At 40.7% G+C, this 16,255-nt stretch overlaps 1 protein-coding gene and 1 long non-coding RNA gene across 21 annotated transcripts in view; both read left to right on the forward strand.

Moving 5' to 3' along the window:
* Positions 1-16,108, forward strand: part of AKAP8L (A-kinase anchoring protein 8 like) — a 37,159-nt gene extending 21,051 nt beyond the window's left edge. For 19 of the 20 annotated variants that reach the window (XR_014837469.1, XR_014837468.1, XR_014837479.1 and 16 more), the window contains 2 exons: positions 15,544-15,639; positions 15,740-16,108. Coding sequence is in view for 3 of the 20 variants with exons in the window: in XM_003123432.5 (XP_003123480.1) it covers positions 15,544-15,639; positions 15,740-16,042 (399 nt within the window). In the remaining 17 variants the exon portion in view is untranslated. Of the gene's footprint in view, positions 1-15,543; positions 15,640-15,739 lie in introns of those variants that run through there. The other variant, XR_014837471.1, reaches the window with a different exon arrangement.
* On the forward strand, positions 5,664-10,415 carry LOC146405446 (uncharacterized). The gene is made up of 2 exons (XR_014837495.1): positions 5,664-7,329; positions 8,221-10,415. It is a non-coding gene; the product is annotated as an uncharacterized LOC146405446 (long non-coding RNA).
* Positions 16,109-16,255: the final 147 nt, after the last annotated feature.

Genomic DNA, 16,255 nt, shown 5'->3' on the forward strand with positions numbered 1-16,255 from the left:
GTTTTCGACTATTATCTCTTGGAATATTTTTTCTGTCCCCTTCTCTCTCTCTCCTCCTTCTAGCACCTCTATAATACGGATGTTGGTGTGTTTAATGTTGTCCCAGACTTCTCTGAGACTCCCTTCATTTGTTTTCAATCTTTTTTCTCTTTTCTGTTCTGCATCCGTAATTTCTACTAATCTGTCCTCCACCTCACGTACTCATTCTTCTGTCTCCTGTATTCTGCTATTGGCTGCTTCTAGTGAATTTTTTATTTCAGTTATTGTATTTTGCATCTCTTCTTGCTTAAGTTTTATATCTTGTATCTCTTTGCTCAGTATTTCCTGTAAGTTATCCATCTTTGCCTCCAGTTTATTTCCAATGTCTTATATCATCTTCAGCATCAACAGTCTAAAGTCTTTTTCCTGGAGGCTGAGAATCTCCTCATCACTTAGCTGATTTTCTGGGGTTTTTCCTTTCTCCCTCATCTGAGTTATAGTTCTCTGTCTTTTCATTTGTATAGGTTTTTGGTATGGTGACCTTTTTACAGATAATAGAGTTGTAGCCTCTCTTACTTCTGGTGTCTGTCCCCCTTGTGGCTGAAGTTGGTGTGGGGGGCTTGCTGTAGGCTTCCTGATGGGAGGGCTGATGCCTGCCCCCTGGTAGGTGGAGCTGATTCCTATCCCTCTGGTGGGTGGGGCTTTGTCTCTGGATGGGATTAGAGGTGGCTGTGTGCCTGAGGGGTCTTTATGTAGCCTGTTTACTGAGGGGCAGGGCTGTGATCCCTCCTGGATTGTTGTTTGCCCTGGGGCTTCTCTGCAGCTGACTGATGGGTAGGGCCAGATTTTCCCAAAATGGCCACCTCCAGAGAAAGGCAGCTGCTAAATATTGCTGAGAGCTTTGCTTTCAATGTCCTTCCCTCACAACAAGCCACATTCACCCCTGTTTTCCCAGGATGTCCTCCAAGTTCTTTTGCAGTCAGGTTTGACCCAGATTCCTATGGAGACTTTGCTTTGCCCTGGGACCCAGTGCACGTGAAAGTCTGTGTGCGCCTTTTAAGAATGGGGTCTCCGTTTCCCCTAGTCCCCGTGGAGCTCCTGCGCACAAGCCCCACTGGCGTTCAATGCCAGATACTCCAGGGACTCTTTCTCCCAGTGCCAGATCCCCACACGTGAGAGTTTGATGTATGGCTCAAAACTCTCACTCCTGTAGGTGAGTCTCTGTGAACCAGTTAGTTTCCAGTCTGTGGGGCTGGGAGGTAGGGGTTGTTTATATCTCAAAATCACCCCTCCTGCCTCTTGATGTGGCCTCCTCTTTTTCTTCTGGAGTAGGATATCTATTTTAAGGTTTCCAGTCTATTTGGGTGGAAATTGCTCAGCCTTTAGTTGTAAATTTTGTTGGTTTTAGGAGAGAAGTTGAGCTCCAGTCCTTCTATTCCGCCATCTTAATCCCATCTCAGTTGTGCAGTCACACAGTTGTGCAGTTATCACTAGTCAATTATAGGACATTTTCATCACCTTGAAAAGAAACCCATACTCTTTAGCTGTGACTCCCGAAGTCCCATGCTCCCCTAGCCTTATGCCACCACTAATCTGTCTTCATGTATTTGCTTTAATCTGGATATTTCATATAATGGAATTGCATTTTATGTGGTCTTCTGTGATCAGCTTCTTACACCTATCATGTGTTCAAAGTTTATCCACATTATAGCATGTGTCAGAACTTCATTCCTTTGTATGGCCTGAAAATATTCTCTTGTGTAGATAGATACTACATATGGTTTATCCTTTCTTACATTTTGGATTGTTTCCACCTCTTGGTTATTACAGATGCTATTATGGTGCGAGTTTTTGTATAGATATGTGTTTTTATTTCTCTTAGACAGGAGTGGAATGTCTGGCTAAAACAATAACACTTTAACTTCTTGAGGAACTGCTAGACTGTTGTCCAAAGTGGCTGTACCATTTTATATCCCCATCAGCAATGTACCAGGGTTCTAATTTATTTACATCTCAGCAACGCTTTTTATCTCTTTGATTCCAGTCATTCTAGTTGGCATGAAGTAGTATCTGTTGTACTTTTCATTTGCCTTTCCCTGATAACTGATGATTTCGCACATCTTTTCATGGGCTCGTTGGCCTTTTGTCTAATTTGGAGTTGAAGAAATGTCTTTTCAGATACTTTATTTTTTAATTGTGTGATCTTTTTGAGTTAAGGGTAGTTTATGTACTCTAAGAGGCAAGTTCCTTATCAGATATATGATTTGCAAATATTTTCTCTCATTCTATGGGTTTTTTCACCTTTTGATGTGAGAAGTTTAATTTTAAGGAATTCTAGTTGCCTTTTTTTTTTTTTTCTTTTGTTGAGGTATCATTTCTAAGAATCCATTGTTAAGTAAAAGGTCACAAAGACTTACCTCATTGCCGCCTTTTAATAGAGTTTTACAGTTTTAGCTCCTATAATTTGGATCTTTGATGGATTTGAGTTATATAGTTTTTATATAGTATGAGTGGAGGTTCAGCTTCATTCTATTCCATGTGATTGTCCAGTTGTCCCTGCATCATTTGTTGAGGAAACTTTCTTTCCCCCTTGAATGGTCATGGCACCCTTGTCAAAAATCAGTTGACCATAGGCGTTCCCATTGTGGCTCACTGTTAACAACCTAGTATCCATGAGCATGTGGGTTCTATCTCTGGCCTTGCTCAGTGGCTTAAGGATCCAGCATTGCTGTGAGCTATGGTGTAGGTCACAGATGCAGCTAAGATCCAGTGTTGCTATGGCTGTGGTGTAGGCCAGCAGCTGCAGCTCCCATTTGATTCCTAGCCTGGGAACTTCCATATACCACTCAGTTGACCATACCTACATGGGTTTATTTCTGCATGCCTTCTTCTCTTGTTCTCTATATTTATCCGTATGCCATTGTCATACTGTAGCTTTATAGTAAGATTTAGAATCAGAAAGCTTGACTCCTTCACTTTGTTCCTTTTTTCAAGATTGTTTTGGCTATTCTGTGTTCATTGAGCTTCCAGGAATTTTAGGACCTGCATTTCAGTTTCTGTAAAGAATCAGCTAGTATTCTGGCAGGATCGTATTCAGTTTGTATGTCAATTTGGGGAGTGTTGCCATCTCAGCAATATTAAGCCTTGTAATCCATGAATATGGGATGTCTTTCCATTTATTCGGATCTTTAATTTCTCTCAACAGTGTTTTGTCGTTTTCAATGTGTAAGTTTTGCACTTTTAGGATTGTTAATTTTTATTCCGAGGTATTTTATTCTTTTTGATACTATTCTAAATGTTCTTTTTTTTTGTCTTTTTAGGCCTGCACCTGCAGCATGTGGAAGTTCCCAGGCTGGGGGTCAAATTGGAGCTACAACTGCCAGCCTAAATGTTAATTCCATTTGTGTGTTGGCCTTTGTATGTATGTCAAAATAAATTGATTTTGGGAATTCCCGTTGTGGTGGAGTGAAAACGAATCCAACTGGGAACCATGAGGCTGCAGGTTCGATCCCTGGCCTCGCTCAGTGGGTTAAGGATCTGTCATTGCCGTGATCTGTGGTGTAGGTTGCAGACGCAGCTCAGATCTGGTGTTGCTGTGGCTTTGGCATAGGCCAGTGGCTACAGCTCTGATTCGACCGCTAGCTTGGGAACCTCCATATGCCTTGGGTGCAGACCTAAAAAGCCAATAAATAAATAAATAAATAAATAAATTGATTTTTGTGTGTTGCTATTGTAACCTCACTGAATTTGTTTATTAATTGTAATTATTTTTTAGTGGATTCCTTAAGATTATATTTTCTTTTCTTTTTTTTTTGCTGCATCTGTAGCATGTGAAAGTTCACAGGCCAGGGGTCAAACCCACACAATGACAATGCCAGATCCTTAACCCACTGTGCCACAAGGAAATTCCAGGCTTTCTACATATAGAATCAGTCTTCTGCAAATAAAGATAGTTTAACTACTTCCTTTCCAGTCTGGATACTGTTACTCCGTTTGTTTGTTTAATTGCCCTGGCTAGAACATCCAACACAGTTTTGAAGAGAAGTATCTTCTTGTTCCTGGCCTTGGTGGGGGGTGTGTGTGTGTGTGTGTTTGAAAGCATCAGTCTTTGACCACTAAACATGATATTAGCTGTGGATTTTTCATAGATACCCTTTATCTGGTTGCTGAATTCACTGTTTGTATCTTGTTAGGTGTTTTAATCCTGGAAGGCTATTGGATTTCTTTAAATGACTTTTCTGCATTTATTGAGATGATCATGTGGTTTTTGTTTTTTATTCTGGTGGTTTGGTATATTATATTCATTTAGAGGTATTAAACCACCCTTGCATTCCTGGAGAAAAAATCTTACTTGGCCATGGTATATAATTCTTTTTATATGTTGTTGAATTGGCCTTGGTAATATTTTGTTGAAAATTTTTACATCTGTGTTTATAAGAGATATTGGTCTTTTTTTTTTTTTTTTTTTTTTTGGTGATGTCTTTGGTTTCGATATCAGAGTTATACTGGCCTCAAAAAATCAGTTGGACTTTTTTGGAAGAGTTTGTGAATAACTGGTATTAATTCTTTAAAAATTTGGTGAATTTGCCTCTGAAGCTGTCTGCACCTGGACTCTTCTTGGTGGGTAGCTTTTTGTTTTTATTACTAATTCAGTTTCTTTACTTGTTACTGGTCTATTTAGATTTCTTTCTTTTGTGGGGGCGTACTTGCAGCATATGAAAGTTCTCAGGGTGGGGGTTGACTTGGAGCTGCAGCTGCTGGCCTATGCCACAGCCACAGCAATGCGGGATCCAAGCCAGTCTGCGACCTGCACTACAGCTCATGGTAACGCTGGATCCTTAACCCACTGAGCAAGGCCAGGGATCAAACTGGTATCCTCATTGATATTAGGTTCATAACCTGTTGAGCCACAACAGGAACTTCCTAGATTTATTTCTTCATGAGTCAGTGTTTGGTAGTTTTTGTCTTTTAGAAATATGTCCATTTCATATATTACCCAATTTATTAGATACATATATTTCTAGTGTTCCTTTATAATCCTTTTTTATTTCTATAGCATCAGTACTCCCCTTCTTTCATTCTGATTCCTGTAATTTGTGTCGTCTTGTTTTCTTGGTTAGTCTTGCTAATGGTTTATTAATTTTATTGATCCTTAAAAAGCACAAACATTTATTTCATTGATTTTTTTTTTCCTCTTTTGTTTTTCTGTTCTTTGTTTCATTATTTTCACTTGAATCTTCTGCTTGATTTAGGATTTTTCTATTTTAGTGTATGCATTTATAGCTACATGACGTAAATTTTCTTCTGAATACCACTTTTACTGTATCCCATGAGTTTTGGCTTATCATATCCTCATTTTCATGCATCTCAAGTATTTTCTAATTTCCCTCTGATTTCTTTTTCTTAGACCCATTGCTTATTCAGCAGTATAGTCATTTAATTTTTACATATTTCTGAATTTTCCAAACTGCTTTGTTACTGATTTCTAAATTTATTGAGTGTGGTTAGAGAATATACAGTCTGTTATTTCAGTCCTTTTAATTTACTGAAGCTTTTTCTATGGCCTAGAACATGGTCTATCATGTGCCTTGTGCACTTGAGTAGAATGACTGTTATCTTATTGTTAGGTAGAGTGTTCTATAGATACGTTATGCCTGTTTGGTTTTATAGTGTTGTTCAAGTCCTTTTTTTTTTTTTTTTTTTTTTTGGTCTTTTTAGGGCCTCATCCAAGGCATGTGGAAGTTCTCAGGCTAGGGGTCAAATTGGCCTATGCCACTGCCTGAGCAACCCAGAATCCAAGACACGTCTGTGACCTACACCACAGCTCATGGCAATGCATTATTGACAGTGGGATATTAAAATCTCCAGCTGTTGTTGAATTGTCTTTTTTTCCTCTTATTTCTGCCAATTTTTGTTTTATGTATTTTGGTGCTCTGTTAGTAGGTGCACCTGTACTCATAATTGTTATATTGTCCTGCTGAAGTGATCCTTTTATTATTATAAAATATCCCTGTCTGAGAAACATTTTTTGTTTTACACTTTATTTTGTCTAGTATTAATATAGCTAGTTCAGCTTTCTTATTTCTTATTGTTGATGTTTATGCATCTCGTCCCATCCTTTTCCTTTCCATTTATTTGTATCCTTGATTCTATTAGGTCTAAACTATGTCTCCTATAGACAGCATATCATTGACTCGTATTTTTCTATCCAGTTTGACAGTCTCTCCCTTCTCTCACTTTTGATTGGATTGTCTAATCCATTCACATTTAATGTTATTGATATTATTAGATTTACATCTGTTCCTCTGTTTTCCTTTACAGCTTTCTTTTGTATTGAGGATTTTTTTTAGTATAACATTTTAATTTTTTTCTTTTCTTTTTTTTTTTTGGTCTTTTTAGGGCTGCTGCACCTGCTTCATGTGGAAGTTCCCAGACTGGGGGTTGAATCAGAGCTGTAGCTGCTGGCCTACACAGCTCACAGCAGCACTGGATCCTTAACCCATTGAGCGAGGCCAGGGATCGAACCCATGTCCTCATGGATACTAGTTGGGTTTCATTACCACTAAACCACGACCTTTTTTTTTTTGTTCTATGGCATGTGGAAGTTCCTGGGCCAGGGATCCAGCCCATGGCCGTAGCAGTGACCCAGGCCACTGCAGGGACAATGCTGAATCACTAACCTGCTCTGCCACAGGGAAGCTCCACGTTTTAATTAGTGATTGCACTAGGTCTTACGTTATACTAATTAACTTTTCAAATTCTCTTTTACATACAGTGACTTAATTTCAGTGAGATAAGGTTACTGCTATGTATCTATACATAGGGTTTTTTTTTATATAAAGTAGTACATCTATATGTATTACAAACCCAATAATGTAATACAGTTTAATTATTTTTATAATTTTTCTTTTAAGGACGCTGATGGGAGAAACCACAGTCCATACGTCTACCTTTTGTTACACTAGCTTTATTGCTCATTTCTGGTTCTCTTCATTTGGATTCTTCCAGTGGATTTGCAGTACCATCTATAGTCATTTCCTTAATAGCCCAGTACTCCTCCCACCTTCTCTGTGCTGTTATTGGCAACTATATTACATTTCTCTATGTTACAGGCCAGATAATACAATTATTTTTATATATTTAGAACGACATATATATATAATATGTAAATTTTTTTTGATTGTGCCCAGGGCATGCAGAACTTCCTGAACAGGGATTGCTACTGCACCACAGCAGCAAGCCAAGCTGCTACAGTGACAACACTGGATCCTTAATCCACTGTTCCCCAAGACAACTCCTGTAATTTTTTGGCTTTTTAGGGCCACTCCTGCAGCATATGGAAGTTCCCAGGTTAGGGGTTGAATTGGAGCTACAACTTCCAGCCTACGCTGTAGCCACAGCAGTGTGGGATCCGAGCTGCATCTGTGACCTACACCAGAGCTCACAGCAACCCCGGATTCTTAACCCACTGAGCAACACTAGGGATCGATCCCACGTCTTCATGGATACTAGTTGGATTTGTTAGCTCTGAGCCATGATGGGAACTCCAGAGAACTCCTATAAATTTTTTAATGTTTAAATATATGTGTGTGTGCTCGTGCGCGTTTGTGTTTACACAATTCCCTTTTAAATAATTTGTGAAGACAGGAAAAGAAATAGGCATTTATAATGTCTTTTTTAATTACACAACTATCTTTATTATTCTTCCATATGGATTTCAATACTGTCTGAGATATTTCCTTTGGGCTTAAAGAACTTCCTTTGGTATTTCTTGTAAGGTCTGCTAGCAACAAATTCTCTCACTTGTTCTTTGTTATGGAATATCATTATTATTTCACTTTCACTTTCCAGAAAGATTGCTTTTCTGGGAATAGGATTTTTGGTTGACAGTTTTTTCTTTGAGCATTTTAAGTGGGTTACCCCAGTCGTATGCCCTCGTTTCTGATGAGGAGGCAACTTTTAATGTTTTTGGGGTTATCTTTTAAGTGATAATTCATTTTTCTCTTGCTACATTTAAGATTTTTTCCCCTTGTCTTTGGCTTTCAGCGTATTTACTATAATGTCTCTTTTTGTGGATCTTTTTATGTTTATTCGGATTTTGTTGAGTTTCTTGGATGTATATTTTAAAGTTTTTCATGAGAATAGGGCAGTTTTCAGCCATTCTTAATTTTGTGTGTATGTATGTGTGTGTGTGTGTGTGTCCTTTTTAGGGCAGCTCCCACGGCACATGGAGGTTCCCAGGCTAGGGGTCTAATAGGAGCTGTAGCCGCCAGCCTACACCACAGCCACAGCAATGCAGGATCCAAGCCGCGTCTATGACCTACACCACAGTTCATGGCAATGCCAGATCCTTAACCCACTGAGCAAGGTCAGGGATCGAACCTAAAACCTCATGGTTCCTAGTAGGATTCGTTAACCACTGAGCCACAACAGGAACTCCCCAGCCATTATTTCTTTAGATTTTTTTTTTTCTCCTTTTCTTCCAGTACTCTCATTATGTATGTTCTGGGTCACCTAATGATGTCCTGGGTTGTCTAAGACAGTTCGTTTTTCTTCATTCTTTTTTCTCTGTTCTTCAAACCATATGATCTCTACCCATCTACACATTTGCTAAATCTGCCAATTTAAATCTCCTTTTGAGCCCCTCATAATTTCTATCCCTTTATTGATGCTCTCTATTTGATGAGACAGTATCATCATAGCTTTTACTTCAAGCACGGTTCTTTTTAGTTCTTTAAACATATTTATAATGGCTGCTTTGAAGTCTTTGTTAAATCTGACATTTGGCCACTGGCACAAGCAGTTTCTTTTGCCTTTTTTTCCTGGGTGTGGGTCAGAGTTTCCTTTGCATGTCTTATAATTTTTTGTTGGAAACTAGACATTTTAGGAAATATATTGTGGCAGCTCTAGGTACTAGTCCTCTCCCATTCCAGGTCTTGTTATTTGTCTGTTTTAGTGACTAGTTAAATTGTTTTAGTGAAATGTCTTTCATCCCAACAGTGTGAAGCCTTCAAAGAGGAAGCCGTAGGCAGTACACAGCAACCCTTGGGTGGGGGCAGTTTTGATAAAGCTCTCTTTGTCTTTTTCCTTTACTATACTAAGCTTTTAATCTCCACAAGTTTTTGGCTGATTGCTCTGTTTTCAACAATGTCTAGAGGCATTAAATTACTCTAATCTGGAGTTGCCACGGTGGCACAATGGTATTGGCAGCATCTCTGGAGCATTGGGACACAGGTTTGATTCCCCCAGACCCACACAGTGAGTTAAAGATCCAGTGTTAATACAAATGTAATAAGCTCAGATCTGATCCCTGGCCCAGGAATACCAGATGCTGCAGGACAGCCAATAAAGAAAAAAAAATTTTTTTAATTGCTCTAATCCAATTAAATGGCTCTTTTTCCAATTAAATTTGGGCTCCTTTATGGGGATTGTTTTTTGAAGTCATTGCTTGAGATTTAGTCTGAACCCAGGGAGGCTCTTCATACATGTCTGTTTTACTGATTCTCTCTGGTAACCTAAAGAACCATGGTTTGGTTTGTATTTTTTTATCAAATCTACCACTCTTCTTTTCAATGCTTTTCTCTATACCTCCCCATGTTGTGAGAGAGCCCTTAGTCTTGAACTTCCCCTACACTTTTTTTTTGTTTGTTTGGTTTTTTTGCCTTTTTCTTTCGCTATATCCTGGGCCAAGGATTGAATCTGAGCTGCATCTGCCTCAACACCAGATCCTTAAACCACTGCATGGGGCCGGAATCAAACCAACAACACCACAGAGACAAGTTGTATCATTAACTCACAGCACCAGAGCAGGAACTCCAAACTTTCTCATACTCATAAAAAAGAGAAGTTCCTTTCGAAAGAGACTAGGGAATTCATTGTTTTAAGGCATGCCCTTCCCTTTGGGTAGAACCTCTGAACCCAGGCTTCTGAGCTGGGAGTGGGGATAAGAGTGCTTCTCTTAACTACACTGTTTGGTTTTTTTTTTTTTTTTTTTTTTATTACTCAATGAATTTATTACATTTGTACTTGTACAATGATCATCACAGTCCAATTCTATAGGATTTCCATCCTACAACTCCAACACATTCCCCCACCCCCGAACTGTCTCCTTTGGAAACCATGAGTTTTTCAAAGTCTGTGACTCAGTGTCTGTTCTGCAAAGAAGTTCATTGTGTCCTTTTTCAGATTCCACATGTCAGTGAAAGCATTTGATGTTGGTGTCTCATTGACTGACTGACTTCACTCAGAATGATAATTTTTAGGTCCATCCATGTTGCTAAAAATGCCAGTATTTTGTTCCTTTTAATGGCTGAGTAATATTCCATTTGTATATGTACCATATCTTCTTGATCCACTCCTCTGTTGATGGACATTTAGGTTGTTTCCATGTCTTGGCTATTGCAAATAGTGCTGGAATAAACATTGGAGTACATGTGTCTTTTCGAGTCATGGTTTTCTCTGGATAGTTGCCCAGGAGTGGGACTGACTCCACTGTTTTAGAAGAGATCAGTGTGGAAAAAGCTATAGCCTCTGGTCGACTTGATTTGGTTTGCCTCTCTGGGCGTGGGACCTCTGCTCTGTGAACAAGCCAGAGCTAGAGCAATGTAAGGTTAAGTCTCCAATCCATGAGTGGAAGCTAGATAGAAGAGAGAGCCCCCACCTCTTACCTGAATTTGCCTAGAACTTAGCCTCAGCAGCAGGCAGTTAAGAGGCAGAGTGGGAAACATTAACATTCTGCCTCTCTTAGGAATATATATCCCTCAATGGAGATGACCTGAGTAGAGAGAAAGGCCTGTGTTCCTTGAAAGCACTGTCTAGAGTGGAGTTTCTGTTATGCTGAGCTGTGGAAGGCAGGGAAGCAACAGGCCATGTTCTAACCACCATGACTCATGCTCTCCTTACTGAGTTTTAGTAGTAGCTTTTTCTTAATAAATGTTTCTTCATTTGCTATATGTCCTTAATACTGTTTCCAAAGACTTAAGATAGTTTTTTTTGTTTGTTTTTTGGTTGTTTTTTTGTCTTTTTAGGGCCCAACCTGCAGCATATGGAGGTTCCCAGGCTAGGCGTTGAATTGGACCTGTAGCTGCTGGCCTGTGGCACAGCCACAGCAATGTGGGATCCGAGCCTCATCTGCAACTTGCACCACAGCTCACGGCAATGCCAGATCTTTATCCACTGAGCAAGGTCTCGGATCAAATCTATGTCTTCATGGATACTAGTCGTGTTTGTTAACTGCTGAGCCAGGATGGGAACTCCTGTTTTGGGGTTTTTTTTAAATAGTTTTTTTGTTTCTTTAGGGATCAAGTCCATGGAGCTTCTCAGGCTGCCATGTCAGAATTCTATCCTCTGATTCATTTCTAGGAACCCTTTTAACCTTAATATTAGAAATCTGGTAAGGATGTTAATGAGGTGAAACTGTAAATTAGTTTATTAAAGAATAAAAGTGTTGGAGTTCCTGTCATGGTTCAGTGGTTAACGAACCTGGCTAGGATCCATGAGGATGAAGTTTTGATCCCTGCCCTCGATCAGTGGGTTAAGGATCCGGTGTTGCCATGAACTGTGGTGTAGGTCACAGATGCAGCTTGCATCTGGTGTGGCTGTGACAGGCCAGCAGTTGTAGCTCTGATTCAATACCTAGCCTGGGAACTTACTTGTCTTGCAGGTGCAGCCCTAAAATTAAAAAAAAAAAAAAAAAAAAAAAAAAAAAAAGAATATAAAGTGCTAAGTAAAAGTGCTAAGTAAAATATTACTAAAATTACTACTTATCAACTAGTAGAGATTCAAATGTGTAACTCTATAAGTAAAATTTGCTTCTGGAATATAAGAATGGTTCAATAAAAAACTAGTAACAGTATAAAATACTGGAAATGAACATTGTTGATGTGCAAATAATGTGATTATATTCTTAGAAAAGCTGAATGATTTCAACAAAAAATGTTCTTAGAATTAATAGAATTTGGTAAGAAGGCAGGATTCAAAATTAATATATCAAAAGTAATAGTTTTTCTCCATTCGAGTAATAATAATACCTAGTTAGAAACATAGATGGGAAAAATGACCACAAAATGTGTGAAATACTAGAAATGTAATGAAGAAAAGTATGGTATCTTAAACTTCAAGGATATGAAACAAGACCTCAGTGAATGGGCGGGAAGTACTGTGTTCTTTTCTTTTTTTGGGGGGGGGGATCTTTTTATTTTAGGGCTGCACCTGCAGCATATGGAGGTTCCCAGGCTAGGGGCTGCATCAGAACTGTAAGCTGCCAGCCTACACCACAACCACAGCAACACTGGATCCTTAACCCACTGTGCGAGGCCGGGGATGGAACCTTCATCCTCATGGATGCCAGTCAGATTCCTTTACACTGAGCCATGACAGGAACTCCAGTACTGTGTTCTTAGATAGGAGATTTAATAACAAAGCAAAAACCAGCTCCTTTTTTTTTTTTTAATCTTTTTAGGGCTACACCCACAACACATGGATAGTCCCAGGCTAGGGGTCCAATTGGAGCTGTAGCTACTGGCCTATACCATACCCATAGCAATGCCAGATCCAAGCCATGTCTGCAATGTACACCACAGCTTACAGCAATGCCAGATCCTTATGCCACTGATTGAGGCCAGGGATCGAACCTGAGTCCATGGATACTAGTCGGGTTCATTATTGCTGAGCCATGATGGGAATCCCAAGTCTCTCCATATTAATGTAGACAGTGCAGTTGCAGTCAAAATCTGGAGAGGAAGACTGGCTGAAATTAAAATGTTTTATTTGTAGAGTTAAATCTTGGCTCCAAGAAAACTATACAAAGGGCAGTGACAACAGATATAACTTATACAAGAGCCAATGCAATTGAAAACAAGTGATAATGGAGTTCCTGTCGTGGCTCAGTGGAAATGAATCCAACCTAGTATCCATGAGGATGTGGGTTCCATCTCTGACCTCACTCAGTGGGTTAAGGATCCAGCATTGCCGTGAGCTGTGGTAGAGGTCACAAACACAGCTCAGATCTGGTGTTGCCGTGGCTGTGGTGTTGGCCAACAGCTACAGCTCTGATTCAACCCCTAGCCTGCGAACCTCCACATGCAGCGGGTGCGGCCCTGGAAAAAAAAAGAGAGAGAGAAAACAGGTAATATTGGCATAGTAATAAAACATGGAACCAGAATAGAGTCTAATGAAAGATCTCAGTGTTTTGGAACTCAGTATTAAAGTCAGTACAGGTCTCTTATTGGAAACTCAGATGTTTTTGAAATAACTTGGATTTCAGAACAGCTACATGATATGATCGCTAACATCTCCAGCAGGATCTGGGAAAGTGCCTTTGTAATTGAACCATCAATAATTCTTCAAGTGACTTGTTTAAATGGGATAAATAAAGATGGTATAAAAATACAATGTCGAAAATAAAAAATATATGCTGCCATATTTTGCCACCAAGTGAATTTTAGGTGGAAAAACTTTTCCTTTTGGATTTCAGATTTGTGGATAAGGGATTGTAGATCTCTATGTCAGTTCAACAGGAAGAAACAATAGTTTATCATATACACTCTGGAAAGTTGAATTCTCAAAATCTTAAGTGTGTGTGTGGGTAGGAGAACAAAATTTAGGAAATGCTTACCTTGACATTAAAAGAAGCCTTCCTGAAGAAGCTAGGAAACCCAGAGACTATGTGAGAGATGACGACTTTATAGAAATGCTGGACAAGTTGGCCCAATGTGTGTATTGAATTCCCTATGAGTAGGGAAATGCCACTAGAGACAACATACATTCTTCTCTCTTTGATCCTGCAGTAAAAGTGCTAACATCTAATGCTGACAGGCAGAGGACAAGTACATTGTTTTAGTACAGGTGAAAGAAGCATAACTTATTTCTGCAGAGTACTCAGGCACTATCACTTTCAGAAACCTGTTTGGTAGAATTAAAAGCACCAGCGTGGAAGCATTTTATTCTGGTGGTGTTTGGTTATTGTAGCAAAAATCTGAAAACAGCATCAATGTGCTTCAATTGGGAGACATTCTGGTGTGTCCATCTGTGCACCAAGAGGGGGAAGGATAATGTGTTGGCAAGTGAGAAAGTTACAGAGGAACTAGTCTGTAATAGTATCCTAATTGTGCATCTTTAACTTGTTTCATTTTGAGCAGGCATGAGGTCTGTTAATGTTTTCCCTGTGTAGTAAAGAAAAATGTGTAGAGAAAAAATGGTGAAGGTGGGGAAAGGGAATAGAAAGATGATTTTCTGGAACGTGGTATATAAAGCATTGGCTAAGGTTGAATATGGGTTCTGGAGGTCAGCTTTCCCCCCACAACCCTCCCAGTAACTTTTTTTACCCCCTGTTGATGGCTTTATGCTGCATTACCTTTATAACAATGAAATTAAGAGTTGCCTTTACTCTCACCACCAAGAAAGTCCTGCAGTATTTTGGTGTAAATCATCCTAGACAAAAAGGTTCTGGCATGCTATGCACACTGTTCTATCTTTCTTATATTAGGGGAGAGATGAGCCCTATTTTAAGGACAGCATGGTGTTCTTTTTAATGTCTGATGTATTTAACCACTTCTTCCCTGGAGAACATTTAGGTGCTTTCCAGTTTTTCACTGCAGCCAGTGAAAAACATGCATGCTTCCAATTTTAAATTTAGGCTAGATTTCCAGAAGGAATTACTGAGGTTTTTTTTTTGTTGTTCTTTTTTTTGCTTTTTTAAGGGCCGCACTCATGGCATATGGAAGTTCCCAGGCTAGGGGTTGAATCAGAGCTACAGCTGCTGGCCTATGCCACAGCCACAGCAACACCAGATCCAAGGCACATCTTCCACATACGCCACAGCTGACAGCAACCCACTGAGTAAGGCCAGGGATGGAACCCACATCCTCATGGATCCTAGTCGGGTTGGTTAACCACTGAGCCAGGTTGGGAACTCCAAAAACTTTTACTTTTGATACATTCTATCAAACTGATTTGCAGAAAATAAACAGTTGAACCTCTCGCCTGCAGAGTATTAAGTGTCTCTTTTTAACCTTCCCATTTGGGGGTATAATTCTTAATCCTGGGAATCCCATGGAATAAAAAGATGTATGTATATTAGTTAAATACACTGACTGACGTTCATATTCCTGCTTTTATACCTCGTTTATCCTAGAGAGTTCCTTTCATATTAAGGCAGGTGGCCCCTTGTTAGGGGTTGCACATTTACTTGGTCTTCAATAGGTTTCTTAATTTGTTCACTGCTTATAATTTTTATGTAAGCAAATCAGATTTCTGCCATACAGCTGTAAAGACATGTCTTTAATCAGTTACAGTTACATACAGTAAGTAAGTATGGTATGGAAAGATGGAGGAGCATTTGGGCAAGGATCAAATCAGGTCATGGTTCCATGCTTGTAGAGGGGAAATCAAGCTTGTACCCAAGGGTACATTTACAGACCTACGAAATCTGGTTGGAATCATTGGCGGTGCTGAGCCCCGAGGTGTAGGTGGAGAGGGGTGCCCTTACCGATCTGGCTTGGTGGGAATGGGGCGAGTTTTGGATGCCTGGAGCAGCCTCTCCAGCCCTGCCTGCCTTGCCCGCAGCTCATGATGGAGCAGTCTAAGAAGTCCTCGCTCATGGTGGCTCGCAGCATCCTTAACAACAAGCTCATCAGCAAGAAGCTGGAACGCTATCTGAAGGTGAGGTGCTTGCCTTTGTCACGCGGCCCGGTCCCCAGCCCCGGTGCCTGATTCGGGCCCTGGGGTGCTCCCATTTCTAAAGTATCGCCGTCCCCCGCAGGGAGAGAACCCTTTCACCGACAGCCCGGAGGAGGAGAAGGAACAGGAGGAGGCCGAGGGCGGTGCCCTGGATGAGGGGGCGCTAGTCGAAGCAGCGGGAGTCGCAGAGGACGCGCCGGCTCAGCCCCCGGTGCCCCCGGAACCGGTCTCTGGGGCTGCGACCCCGCCCCCACCTCCGCCCCCTGAGGAGGAGGAGGAAGCCTTGCCCCTGCTGGGCGGGGCGCTGCAGCGCCAAATCCGAGGCATCCCAGGCCTCGATGTAGAGGCTGACGACGAGGAGGAGGGCGGAGGGGGCGCTCCATGACCCGGGCGGGCGGGGCCCGCGTGGCAGAGGCTAGAAGCGGAGTCTAATAAAGTTCTTCCCTTCCCACCTCTTCTTATTTTGTCTGTGGTGCGGTCCTAGTGGGCGAGCGACTGGATCTCTGCTTAGAGGTGTGTATCTGTGGGTGGGCCTCGGAAGGATGGGTTGCAGCTGCGCACTAGCGGCGAGGAGAAGCAGGGATACGCTTGCGCGCTG

This window comes from Sus scrofa, chromosome 2 (genome assembly GCF_054392235.1).
Source record: "Sus scrofa isolate SSC_HxYL_T2T_F1_AM1 chromosome 2, Sscrofa_HxYL_maternal_Yorkshire_Landrace_v2.0, whole genome shotgun sequence".
NCBI classification, from domain to species: Eukaryota; Metazoa; Chordata; class Mammalia; order Artiodactyla; family Suidae; genus Sus; species Sus scrofa.